This window comes from Gekko japonicus, unplaced genomic scaffold, assembly GCF_001447785.1.
Source record: "Gekko japonicus isolate JY-2015 unplaced genomic scaffold, Gekko_japonicus_V1.1 scaffold685, whole genome shotgun sequence".
Taxonomy (NCBI): domain Eukaryota; kingdom Metazoa; phylum Chordata; class Lepidosauria; order Squamata; family Gekkonidae; genus Gekko; species Gekko japonicus.
In genome coordinates, this window is record NW_015169795.1 from 820,885 (window position 1) to 834,627 (window position 13,743).

The 13,743-nt window shown below is 42.2% G+C and overlaps 1 protein-coding gene across 1 annotated transcript in view; it reads left to right on the top strand.

The window, feature by feature from the left end:
- Positions 1–13,743, top strand: part of XPO4 (exportin 4) — a 75,818-nt gene that overhangs the window by 32,786 nt on the left and 29,289 nt on the right. Inside the window, exons 5-7 of the mRNA XM_015417050.1 lie at positions 4,558–4,674; positions 5,679–5,832; positions 12,672–12,784. Coding sequence (XP_015272536.1) covers positions 4,558–4,674; positions 5,679–5,832; positions 12,672–12,784 — 384 coding nt within the window. The remainder of the gene's footprint in view (positions 1–4,557; positions 4,675–5,678; positions 5,833–12,671; positions 12,785–13,743) is intronic.

The following is a 13,743-nucleotide window of genomic DNA, read 5'->3' on the forward strand; positions in this document are numbered from 1 at the left end:
CATCAATTCCTGGAGCAGGCAGGGAGTGTACTTTTAGAAAAGAAAGTTTTTCTTAGAGTGTGCTTGGACACCAAACTTAGTATTGCAGTAGGCTACTAAATTAAAGCTTAAAGGCATATTGCACATAAAAGACTCTCCCCCTCCACCCTGGCCTGTCTGAGATTTATATAGTAAGGAAGAATGTTAATTTTGTGTATACTAGCTGAGATAACTAGCTGTCTGTGGGGTCAAGGTACTGACATCAGAGGCATTTCTGAACAAAGATGTTGCAGTTGGTGGGTGGATGGCACTAGTGTCAGCTGTTGGGTGACCTCGCATAAATAGTATCATCACGACTTTAATCTTTCGGGTGTTCAGAGGTAGTGTGCATATTTCCGTTTAACCCCTGGACACTTGCCGGCATGCATGACCCTTTAACAATTCCTGTTCCTCTGTCCATCCATGGCACCTTGGCTCCAAATAGTCTAGCAGTAAAGCCAGAAGTTGTATACATCTATTGTGTATACATCCATTGTGCAAAGAACCAGAATATGGCACTTTTAATGTAACATATGAAGGACTTGGGCATATCAGAGCCTATCCTTAGTAAAGGTATTGTGAGATTTTCACGGATAGCTTGGTGAATTAAAAGCATATATTTCAGAAATATCTACAAGCTTCATGCAACTGGCAATTTTAGACCATTAATTGCATATTCTTTTGCATGGATTATGAGTGCATTACTCCATGTTCACATTCCACCATTTCTCAGAAAACTCCATGGCATGGATGCTGTTTCAGTGTGTAGAATTTACCTAGAACTGGGGAGACCTGAGCTCAAAAATCCCCACTCACGGTCTTTGGTTACCATGAGCTAGTCATTCTGTCTCAGCTTCTACTTCTTCAAAGGGTTATTAAGATAAAATGGAGTAGAGAAGAACCATGAACACTGTGCGTCTCGGAGCAAGAGTGGGATAAAAATACAATAGAAGGAAATCCTCATATTGAGGTATTGGCTAGGATCTGTTTTACCAGAGAGATAAATAAACATTGGGTGACTCCCATTCCCCAAGAAATAATCCTGTATGACCAATGCAAAACTTTAGAAAGTTTCAGAGCTTGGAAACTGGAATCTTATATAAGGGTGCCAGTGAACCAGGAAGAGTTGACTGACTCATAACGGTATGCTGTCCTTTCAGACAAATAAGGCTTTATAGAGATGGCTGAAATGTCCCACAAAGCCAGGATCTGTGTCTAATCCATCACTTTTGGAATCCACTCAGTTCAGGCATTTCATTTGCCAGGCTTGTTCCTTTGTATACCAAACATCTGTGTGGATCCAAGCATTGCCAGCACCCCCAGTGTTCTGGTGAAATTGAAGGGGTGACTGTTTTAATTTGCAAAAATAGAGGGGTGTCTTGTGGCACTTTAAAGACCAGCAAGTTTTCATTTTACCATAAGCTTTTGGGGACTTGGGGCCCACTTTGTCACATGCTTGCGACACAGTGACCCTCTAGTCCATGAAGGTTTATGCTTGAGTTAAAAAATCTTGTTAGTCCTTTAGGTGCCATAAGACTCCTGTCTATTTCTAGTAAAACCTGGTTTCTGTGCTGATGTATGTATAAAGTAAATTCTGTTCCTATACTGTAATCTTTTGGAGATGGAGGAAAATGTTAGTCTTTTGGAAACATTTTAGAATTGATTCATTTCTTCTAAAATAGATTGTGTCATGTAGCTCAGTGAACTTCAGTCTTTTCTGACTCAGGACTCAACTTTAACCTCAAGGTGCCAGCATGGAACACACTGAGCTGCAGGCACGTGATGGGAAATCATGTGGGAGCACAGCCATTTAAAGAGAATTCTGTATATTTATTTGCTTCATTTATACCGTGGCTTTTCCCCCAGTGGGGACCTGAAGCAGCTAACATTATTCTCTCTTCCTCTGTACTATCTTCAAAATCACCAGCCTGTGAGCAGTGTTCCCTCTAAGCTGAGTTAGTGTGAGCTAGCTCACAGTTTTTTAGCCTCCGGCTCACACATTTTTGTCTCGGCTCAGGAAGGAGGGCTCCAGAACACACTAATTTATGCAGTAGCCAAATCACCCGCTCACAACTTTAATGCCAGTAACTCACAAAGTAGAATTTTTGCTCACAGGACTCTACAGCTTAGAGGGAACATTGCCTGTGAGGTAGGGTAGGCTGAGAGTGTGTGAATGGCCCAAGGTTGAATAAATAAATCAAGTTGAATAAATACAAATAATAAAATAATAAGGTCACCCAGCAAGCTTCCATGGCAGAGCGAGGATTCAAACCTGAGGCCCCCAGATTCTGGTCTGACACTGTAACCATTGTACTGTGTCGGCTCTCAAGAATATGAGGAGACAGTTACAATGCTAGGGGGACAGAGGACCTCTGTGCTTGGAACGGTGTGCGTGGAGAGATAAAGGGTGACTGACGGGTGAGGGTGGCTGGGCCAGGCGGGCTGTGAGGAGGAGAAGAATCACAAGGGAGAGCTTTTGTGGGAAAGGAGGACCGTGAAGCTGTGTGGTGCAGTGGTCTGTGTCAGACTATGATCTGGAAGACCCAGGTTTGAATCCCCAGTTTGCCATGGAAGGTTGTTGGGTGACCTTGGGCCACTCAGCCTAACTTACCTCACAGGTTTGTTGTGAGGATAAAATGAAGAAGGGAAGAATGTTGTAAGCCACTGTGGGGAGAAAAGTGGAGCATAAAATTTGGTAAACAAACCTGTCTGTGCTCTCAACCACTGAGAGACCTTGCCTTGGTGTTATGTTGCTCTCTCTTCAGTGTGTGTGCAAAGAGACGCAGGAGGTATGCACCCTTCCTCTCTATTAATAGTGGGTCCTTTTGAAATGTAAAAGTAGGGAAATGGCTGCTGTATGACTGAGCAGATAGGCTGAAGATCACTGATGTAGCCAATCAAACCTGGCTAAGATGGAAAGCAAAAAGGGAGCAGATGATGGAAAATTCAGTAGATTGTAGTAAGAAGGCACAGACCCTGTCTTAATTACTAACATTAAATCCAGTCCTAAATACAGGGAAAAGATTAACCAGAATAGATTCAAAATTGTCTGGTGCAGACTTTATTTTGCATGAACACTTAAACAAGTTTAAGACATCAGGAGCAAGCCATGTGCTCCTCGCCCAGCCCACAAACTTGCCTCAGTTAGGGGTCCTGCACTGGGCAAGGGGTTGGACTAGCTGGCCTGTATGGCCCCAACTCTGATTCTGTGATCCATGTGCATGAGTAACACGAAAGGTTGCTTCCTCCTTAGGTTTATTGCATACTTAACAGAACCTGATCTAACCATGGTTGGGAAATGTAGCGTGCCACATGGGCTTGTATGTTTCTTTCCTTTCTCTTATGGAAATTCCCCCCCCCCTTTTCATTTTCAGAGCAAACCAAGGTGCAGTGTTTATCAACCACAGCATTTTCACTAATCACTGCCAGAGACTTAGAGCCAAACATCTGGCTACAGCAGTGCAAAGTGTTTGGAAATATTTATTTATATGTGTGTTTGGAGATGTTCTGTACACACACACACACACCCCAAAAAAAACCCTGTCTCCAAGAGGGTTAGGATTCTCAAGTGGCTTTGGAGGGAGATATGGGAACTTCATAGTGTGGATGGAACTCTGTGCTTGCTTCATGAATGTGGAGAGTGTTTTCTGGTTGTGCAGTGCAACCAAACGTCACTTTCTGATTCCAGTTAGTGATAAGTTTTGCAAAGTAGCTTGAACTGAAGACATCAAGTGAAAATCCTATACGGCACAATGTTCATTGGTGAAAATGAAAGGGAGGAGGGATTCATGCGTGGAAGGGGAGTAAGGAAAAGGAGAGCATGAGCTCATTGAGCTCTCCCTATTTCTTAACCAAATTTAAGAGAGGGAGTACTGTTACACTTGTGCTGTATCCAAATGGGAACCTGGTTGACAACTTACCATGATTAAAGGTCAGTATACATATATCCAGGGAGGCTTGGGCCACTTTCAGCTTTTGGGGACCCTACCCATGATACAGTTAAAAAATGATGATGCATGATGTTCATAAGAAAAAGTTGTAAACATATCAAATTAAGCCTGAAAATTAACAAGTTCCTAAGTTTGAGACGCCTACCCCTTTGAGCTTGAGGTTCAGGCCAAACAGTCTTCTGGTCCCCTCCCATTGGCCCTGCCTTCACCCTTAACCATAGTGTTTGTGTGTGAGTGTGGAGGTATTTGTACACAAGTGTTCAGGGGAGTACATAATCCTGTAGCTGCTTTCGATCTCCTAATAACACTCTCAGAAGTGTTATGTTTATTTTGGGCCAATTAATTGACAAAACAAGATTCATAGTGACGTCAGATGTAGAATTATAAGCTCACAATTTGGAATTTAAACTTTAGAGCTTTAACACTGGTACAAAGTATGTGAGCATTTTGATTTCTCTGGAGGAATAAGTGTCATGGTGAATTCTTGATCCACAATTGCATTTAATTTGTCTGATCACAATGAGACACTTGAAAATATTGTTTCACTGTAGTTCAACTTTCTAAACATCTTCTCCCTCAATTTTTACAGCAAACCCTGGCCTGTTCTATTTTAACGGCATTGTTAAGTGAGTTCTCAAGTTCAAGCAAAACCAGCAATATTGGACTTAGTATGGAGTTCCATGGTAATTGCAAACGAATATTTCAAGTAAGTCAATGACATTTGCTTGTATATCCCTAATAAGTGTTCTTAATAAGGAAAGAATAAAGTTTGAGTCCAGTGGTCAGTTGCTTCAAACCAACATGGCTACCCACCTGAATTATTAAGGAAAGAGCAGTTTTATTTACTAATGAATACATGAAACAAGCATGCATAAACCTAAGCAGTTGTTAGATTGAATATGCGTGTGTGTATAATTTAAAACAACAATGCAACTCAGTTTCAGTTTTAAAATGAATTCAGCGTCCTGAGAACTGTGAGTAAAGTGGTATTTGTGGAATAGGTCTTTTACCACCTCCCTCTTTTTGCTGCAGGGCTGTGCCCCCTGCAGCACAGATTTGGGGGAACCATATGGGATGTGGCAGACGGGATTGCTGTTTGTGTAGCAACAAAAATGGCTCCTCCCTTGTCTGAGAGGAGGTGCCTCTCTGTTCACATAATGGGGGGAGGGTTTTATTTTCAACCCCGTGAAGCTAATTTGTCATCAACAACTAGATCTAGTAAAAGCTGGTTCTTGCTTTGCTTTTTGGAGAGACATGATGAATGAACATAATGAAAAGAACCGGTGGAAAAAGCCCAAAGTGAATTAAATAACTTGCCAGCAGATATACATATTATTGTATCTAAATGGGGCCAGCTGTGTGTGAATAAATCCACTCCATAAAAGCCTAGTATTTTACTGTAGCTTTAATGGGATGCTGAGGGGGAGTGTTATTTATAAATATACTATTGCAGGTTGTATGCCTGAAATTTGGTGCTTGACTATAGTTTTACGGTTCTTCAGTTTTATAACAGCTTAGGCATAGTTGTCTATTGCACAAGTAGCTGAACAAATTTTGTATAACTTTATTGATCACTGAATAACTTAAGGGCACTAGACTGTATAAACACAGAGAGCAAAATGCTTTGTTGGTTTCCTCTTTAGCCTGACTAACCTTAGAGTGTCCCAGTGCCAGACCATTAAAATGTCTGAACTTATCCTGATTGCACAGGAGGATGATCTCCGTCAGATCTTCATGCTCACAGTAGAGGTACTACAGGAATTCAGCCGGTGTGAAAACCTTAATGCTCAGATGTCTTCAGTCTTTCAGCGTTACCTTGCACTAGCCAATCAGGTCTTAAGCTGGAATTTTCTTCCTCCAAATTATATCCTTTTTAAATGGTCTCTTTATTTTCAAGTGGGAAAGACTGTGCAATCTTGAGAAACCATCTTGTAGGAGAACCATAAGATTCAGGATTTTTGTCCTCACTTTGTTGACAAAGGTATACTTCTTGTGAGTTGCAGTGTTTGTTTTTTATCCATCAATCATATTTGTATCTAGTATTATTAGGCTGAAGCTCTCCTAGTTATGGGATTGCTAAGACTGGGGGATGCAGACTTACCATTTTTATTACTTATTCATTATCTGAGGTTATGCTGTAACATTTATACATGTGCCTGTGGTGAAGCTGCTACTCCGTTTGTTCTTCCCTTGCTCACCAAAGGAATGCTAGAGGAAGCCCCATTCATGGGTTGTTCCCGTCTCTGAGGATATTATCATCATCTATATTCTAATAACCAAGTTGGCCAAATCTGCGGCTACTTAAATCCAGAGACTGGACCTCTGAACAGACAGGACGGATCTTTCTGCATACCTTAAAAACATCCCAGGTTTGCAGGAAAAAAAATCTGAAATCTAAAAAAAGGGGAGGGGGGAAAAACCCAAATGATAAAAGGAGCATGTGTAACTTTAAGAAACGGATGCCCTTAGGGGCTGTTGCTAGGCAACCACAACAACAGGCTTGGTTTCTGTCAGTAAAAAAGCAGGGAGGGAGCAGGGCCCGTTCCAGGGCTGTTTTGTCCTTTGAGGGACAGCTCATTTGGGTCAGGTCTGACGGGGACTTGCTACAGTGACTTGCATGACTCACCCAAGACCCAGTTCAACAGCAGCCACTATATAAAAGTCAGTATGGTATCATGGTTAGAGTTTCAGACTAGGCCTCAAATCCCCATTCTGCTGTGGCAGCTCACTGAATGACCTTGGGCTGGTTATACATTTTCAGCCTAATGTACATCACAGGCAGGAGTGGATTGGCCATTGAGCGCCAAGATGCCTCCCAGTGGGCCAGTGGCCTCCCCGCACCTCGGCTGACCAAGCACTGTGATAGAAGGGCTGAGCCCAGTGCAAGGCAGGGGAGGTAGTGCCCAGCCCACCTCAGCCCTGCGGGAGGTGGGTGTCCCCAGCCCACCCAAGCTCCACACGAGGCAGGGGATATAGTGGTGCCTGGCCCAGTATGAGGCAAGGGATGCAATGGTGCCCAGCCTGTCTGAGCTTTACAACAAAGTGAGTGAGCTTGTGGCTAAGGCAAGGGTCCACCTGAGCCTCGCACAAGATGAGAGAGGAAGTGGTGACTGGCTTGCCCAACCTCTACACAAGACGAGGAGGAAGGTGGCACCCACCTTGCCCAAGGCAAGGGAGGCATCTGCCTGGCTCACCCTGGCCAAAACCCTGCATAGGGCGAGGCAGGCAGCGGTGACCAGCCTGCATGAGGTGAGGGAGGCAGTGATGCCTCCCTGAGCTGAGCAATGTGTGCCTGCTGTGCATGAGCCCCACTTGAGGCTAGGGAGGTGGCAATGTCCACACGCCTCAGCCACACACAAAGGGGGAGGAGGCAGCAGCACCCTGCGCAGCTTGTCCCGTGTGAGCCTCACTTGAGACGAGGGTGGTGGCAGTGGCCAGCTCAGCCCGCAAGGCAGTGCCTGACTCTGCCGTCTGAGCTTCACATGAGGCAAAGGATGCGGCTCCTTGCCCGCCTGAGGTCCACGCAAAACCATGGAAGCAGCACTCAGCCCTCTCAAGAGAAGGGAGGTGGTGGTGCCAGGCCTGCCCAAGCCCCACACAAGGTGAGGGAGGTGGCTGCCTGCCCGCCTGCCTGGGGCCTGCGTGAAACTAGGGAAGCCCACCTGAGCCTGTGTGAAGCAAGGAAAACAGCACTCAGCCAGTTAGTTAGGCAGGTTGCTTCTTCCTCCCTTTCTCCCTGGCAGGGTAAAGCAGGGTGAGGCAGGTCGCCTGGGAGAGGGGCCCTTTTCCAGGGCTTTCTACCCACAATCCATGCCTTCTGAAAGGGTTGCTGTGAAGACAAAATGGAGAGGAGAATGATGTAAGCTGCTTTGGGTCACCATTGGGGAGAAAGCTGAGGGTATGAATGAATTAAATAATAAATGTAGTTGAAGATGGGAGTCAGATAAAAGTTAGGTTGTTTGTGGAAGGGAAGGGAAGGAGGAGGCAGGACAAGGGAAGAGGCTATGGGCGCTTTAAGGGTAATGGAAAGAGGAAATAGTGGGGGCGGAAGAAATACCCCCCCTAACTCCTTGTGGGTTCCTGCTTGTCATTTATAATATACACTTGTGGGTTTTAAAATGTGTATGTGTGAGTTATGCAAGTTGGTGGTGAACACCAGTGAAGTTATTTGTAAATACTAATTATAATTAAGTAAGAAAATGTTGTAGAGATACAAGGCTCCTGGCTTTCATACAACTGGGAAGGGTAGGAGCACAGAAAGGCATTTCTTCCATCCTGGCACATATATATGCACTGCCCCCTCCCACTCTGGTTCCTCTGTGTTGCACTTGGGAATTGAAAGACTGCAGAAGTAGCGGCAGTGATACCTCAGATCAAAACATGTACCGAGATATGCTCTTAGGTGGTATCTAGCTGTGTTCATTAAAAACATATAGGAATAAGTTTCATGTGTCGTGCTGCTGTTCCTCCTAATCATGGTTTATAGAGCAGAGATGGATGGACCATAGAATTTCACACTCCATCCTCTTTCTCTTATTGTTTGGTTGTTAATGTTACATCCACACTGAAAGTAAGCAGGTTTGAAGTGAATTTGCAAACCCTGGGCAAGAGGAAATGCCGGGTTCATAGAGGAGGCGGAGGAGGAGATTGGATTTATACCCCACCCTTCACTTGGGAGTCTCAGAGCAGCTTACAATCTCCTTCCCTTCCTCTCCCCACAACACACACCCTGTGAGCAGTGTTCCCTCTAAGCTGAGTTAATGTGAGCTAGCTCACAGTTGTTTAATCTCAGCTCAGGAAGAATGGCACCAGAGAAAACTAATGTATGCAGTAGCCAAATCGCTCACTCACAACTTTAATGCCAGTAGCTCACAAAGTAGAATTTTTGCTCACAAGACTCCACAGCTTAGAGGGAACACTGCCTGTGAGGTAGGTGGGGCTGAGAGAGCTCTGAGAGAACAGCTCTGAGAGAACTGTGGCTTGCCCAAGGTCACTCAGCAGCTGCATGTGGAAGAGTGGGGAATCAAACCCGGTTCTCCCAGTTTAGAGTCCGTGCTCCTAACCACTACATCAAACTAGGGAACATGGAATGGAAGAGTCATGTTAGTAACCCACGTAATGTTTTTACGCATGATTAACAATGCAGTATGAAGCAGTGTTGACCCTTTTAAGAACGGATGTCAGTGAACTTAGAAAGGTGCAATTTTGCACAGGATTGAACTGTAAGAAATCAGCAGTGATATTCTGCACAGGGCCATAATAGTGATCCAATCTCAACTGTTCTGAAGTTCCCAATTTGTTCATACAAGATAAAGAATTCAAAGGAAAAAGAGGATTGGGGGAAAAGAATATCCTAGTTGCTCATTCCATTTTAAGAAAGTTTTATATTATATTGTCATGATTTTATTTAGTTCTGTTTTAGCTGTGTAGTGTTTGTGTAAGCCGCCCTGAGCCTGCTGCGGCGGGAAGGGCAGGGTAGAAATTTAATTAATAAATAAATATTTAGAATTGCCTATCAGGTGGCTTGTTCTGTTTCTCTATATAGGTATTAATTGAAAGGGGTAAATAAGCCTTACTGTTCTACAAATTAGGGTAATGCACCTCACCATATTCTGAAATATAGAAAATTAAATTTTCAACAGAAGTTAAGAGCTGTAACTTTGGCTCTCATTCTTAGTGCTACATCTAAGTGTGGTTGTCTGCTCTGCAGTGTATTCCTCACTGAAGTTTTATATTATAATTAATGTAAGAATTATAAATCTGGAAAACTGCCTTCACTCACCAAAAATTAAAATGGCACTTAATGCTTTGAAATTTAACCCAGAATGGATTTAATATCGGTTCCTAGGGTAGAAATCTTATGTTTTAAGATTATGTTTGAAAGTAAGGTTTTAAAAACAAACCAGAAACAGCAGTGTTTAATTCTCATTCTTAAGGATAATTATTACTTTGATCATATAAATTTTATTCGGGGGGGGGGTAAATTAACCTGTTAAAATAATTTAAAAGAGTAGTTCAGGAACCCTGCAAGGCAGCTTTGTAACAATAAATCTTTTAATAAATTATACCTTATTTATAGGGTAGGGAGGGCAACCATGAAGGAGCAAGAAAAGATACCTGTAAGGATGTGTTAATAGCGGCCAAGATCAAATTAATTCGTGCCATCGTATTCCCCATTACTATGTATGGGTGTGAAAGCTGGACAATAAAGAAAGCTGGCAGGAAGAAAGTAGATTCCTTTGAAATGTCATGTTGGAGGAGAGTTTTAATGGATACTGTAGACTGCCAAAAAGACAAATAAGTAGGTCCTAGACCAAATCGAGCTTGAACTCTCCCTAGAAGCTACACTGACTAAACTGAGGCTATGATATGTTAGTCACATTATGAAAAGACAAGAGTCACTGGAAAAGACAATAATGCTAGGAAAGGTTGAAGGCAGCAGGAAAAGAGGAAGACCCCACATGAGATGGAGTGGCTCAATAAAAGAAGCAACAGCCCTCAGTTGGCAAGACTTGAGCAAGGCTGCTAAGGATAGGACATTTTGGAGGTCATGAATTCATAGGGCCGCCATAGGTGGGAAGTGACTTGACAGCACTTCACACACACACACACACACACACACACACACACACCCTCTGGTGTGAAGCTCTAATGAACTAGAGAGTCAAATTCTTCAACCAGCTGATGTACACTAGCCATTCACAAACGTCAGCTCTTTTGGCCTACCAAGGGGACTGGGCTCCCTCTCCCTCTCCCTCCCCCTCTCCCTCTCTCACAGACACACACCACACACTTTCTAAAGTCTGCCGTCAACGTGAATTAGCTTCAGTTAATTTAATGCCTGATCCAAAGGTGGCTTTGTTATGCATTTGTTTACAGAAGAAAATAAGAAATTGGTACATAAATCCATCACATCTCAACACTAGAAATCCACCCCAAAATTACTATAGTATGTTGTATAAGCTCCCGTGGAATATAGATTAGCTAAAAATCGAGTGAGTGTGGATGCTTTGTAGGCCGTCTGGAATCCATTTATACCTTTTGCTAATCTACACTCAACAACTCTTCATCTGCCATTTAATACCAATTTGACAGATTAATTAGGCATAAGCAGTGGAACCGTAACAACATCTTCTTGAAGCTGTAAAACTTAAATGTACAGCAATAATTGGAAACCTTTTATTTTAAGTTTTTTCTCTTTTTCTCAATTTCTTTGTTTTGCATTTCTTTTTGTGTCTATGTTTTGTTAGGATGTATATTAAAAAAATTAAAGTATGTTTTCATTAAAAATCATGCATATTGTTTAAAAGGAATTGCATTCCAATAACACTGAATTTTTCCATTGTATGCTTGCAGTTTTCAGATTTCTGTTTTCATCACCACCCCCTCATCATAGGACAGTATTAGTGTATATTTAAACCAAGTATTCTTTATTCTTTGTGGGTCTTATTGCTGGTACCATGTAGCTTGGACAAAATGTATTTGCTTAAGAGGTTTTGCCCTAGAGGCATATCTCCTATTTCAGTTTAATGGAAGAGCTGAAAGGAATGGAATATCTCTTTATGGGTGACAAACAGAAGATGGAAATGATAGGCCGAATGGCATCCGGCTTTATTGATGTATACAGTAAATATTCATAGCTTGTTGTAACTTGTGCACAGTGTAGAATGCAGATAGATTTTCATGTTTGTTAAATGCTTCACTTTATTGCAGAAACAAATGTATGGGATCGTGCTAACATATTTTTGGGCCGACTTCCAAGTGTGATGGTTGCTGTCAGATATAATTTTTGATAATAGCTCTAAGCAATATTGGTCAGCGTCTATCTATTTTAGAGGACTTTCCGTTCTTTTAAAACTTCAGCCATGCAGAACTTGATGAGCGCCCCTTGTTTCAGACATCAAAACCTCAACACTCGTTCAGCTTGGTTTTTTGGTTTTTTAAAATTTCAATTTGTGAGCCACAAGGAGAGGCGGGCTATACATATTTTCATAAATAAAAATAAGATGTTTGTTAATCATGCTCTGTAAGCAAAAGATGTAACATTTTTGTTTGCTTTTTGGCATAGCAGGGAAATAAGATCAGTTTAGTTTTACAAAAATCATTGTACTGAGTGAGTATCGGTAAAGAGACTTCCAAAGTACTACAGCTAGATTGGAGTCCAGTAGCTCTCTAGAGACCAACGTCTGATGAAGGGAAGGGAGCTTTGACTCTCCAAAACTTCTACCCCAAAAAACTTGTTGGTCTCTAAGTTACGACTGGTCTCAAATCCAGCAGTTCTACTGCAGGCCCATATGGCTGTCCTTTGAAACTAGTGTCTCTTCATACAACCAGCCTGCTACATTTTAAATAGGGAGGGTTTATATTAAAAACATGGTTTTAATCACATTTGAATACCTGTCATTTGTGTTTCCCTTTCACCTTCTGTCGTATCCAAATGATTATTAAAGTGATTGTGCCACTGTGGAATGTCTCGTCATTGTGATCACTGTTATTTGGCATTCCTTGGGCATTCTTTTCCCCCTCAATACTTAATACCTTTTATTCCTTGTCCTCATGCATGAATTATGCTGTGTATGTGAAGAGGCTTAAAGTTTGTTTCCATTGCATTCTTTCTGAATGGGACCTGTTGTATCTGGGATCTCTCTCTTTTTTCCTTTAAGCCAAATTGGAATGTTGTTGTTGACCTTGACACCAGATAACTAGGCAGACATTATATAGCTATGTTTGAATCCTCGCAAAATGTGATGCTAAAGCCAACAGAGTCCTGGCGTGAGACCCTCCTGGACAGCAGAGTTATGGAGCTTTTCTTTACAGTAAGTCCCATTCTTCTGTTTTGCTAATTCAGTAGCCAAGAAGTGCTGCTGCTCCTGCTTTCTAAGACCATTATTGGATTGTTTCCTTCCTTTGTGATCAGGTAGGATGAATTCAGGTAAGATAGTTGAAATAGATGTAGTTCTGTGCTTTGCCAAGCAATTATGCATTAGGTTTGTTTTTCATTAGATGCTAATGATGTGCCTGTGTGTGTACTCAGTTAATAAAAGCTTGGCTTGTAGAATAAGTATTCATGAAATGGTAAGAGTTTTTTGCACGCTGGATTATATTGGTAGCTCTAGCGGCAGATGAAATCAGGAACCATTTTTAAGTGTTATGGTACTGATTTTCGGCATTGCAGCAGGAGCTGGGCAAGCTACTGAGCTTTTCCAGTATCGATGTTCTCTGAAGTGTCTCCCAGCTGATTATGAAAAGGAGGCTAATCTCTGCTTGCTGTCCAGGGAGGCCTGGCACGTAACACAACATAAAATACTAAATTTTACTCCTTACGGGATAAGGCTTGCAATATTAAAAACAGCCATGATATTTATGCTGTTATGTCTGACAAGTGCATGCATGTCTCTGTGTGCCTTACATGTTTGTGCCTCACACGTTATTAGTGTGCATGCAGATTTTCTACATGGAAGTAATAATTCGTGAAATTGTATAGGAAGCAGCTTTCAGTGCTTTGAATTGAGCTCCTTATTGCCCAGTGTTACGTGTGTTAAATCAAATGAGGCTCGCCCCCAAGTAAGTGGTCACAGGACTGCAGCATTAGTTGCAGAGTTTATGCAAGTTAGAGGGAAAGCTCTGTGCTTTTAATATTAAATTACTGACTTGGAAAATCTCTGAAGAAACTAGTTTAGGTTTATCTCCCAAAATAGAATTCTGTATTGTTGGAATTTGAGGGTATTGCTTTCAAAGGCAAGAAGTGTATTTAAAACTGTGTCTAGATGATGAA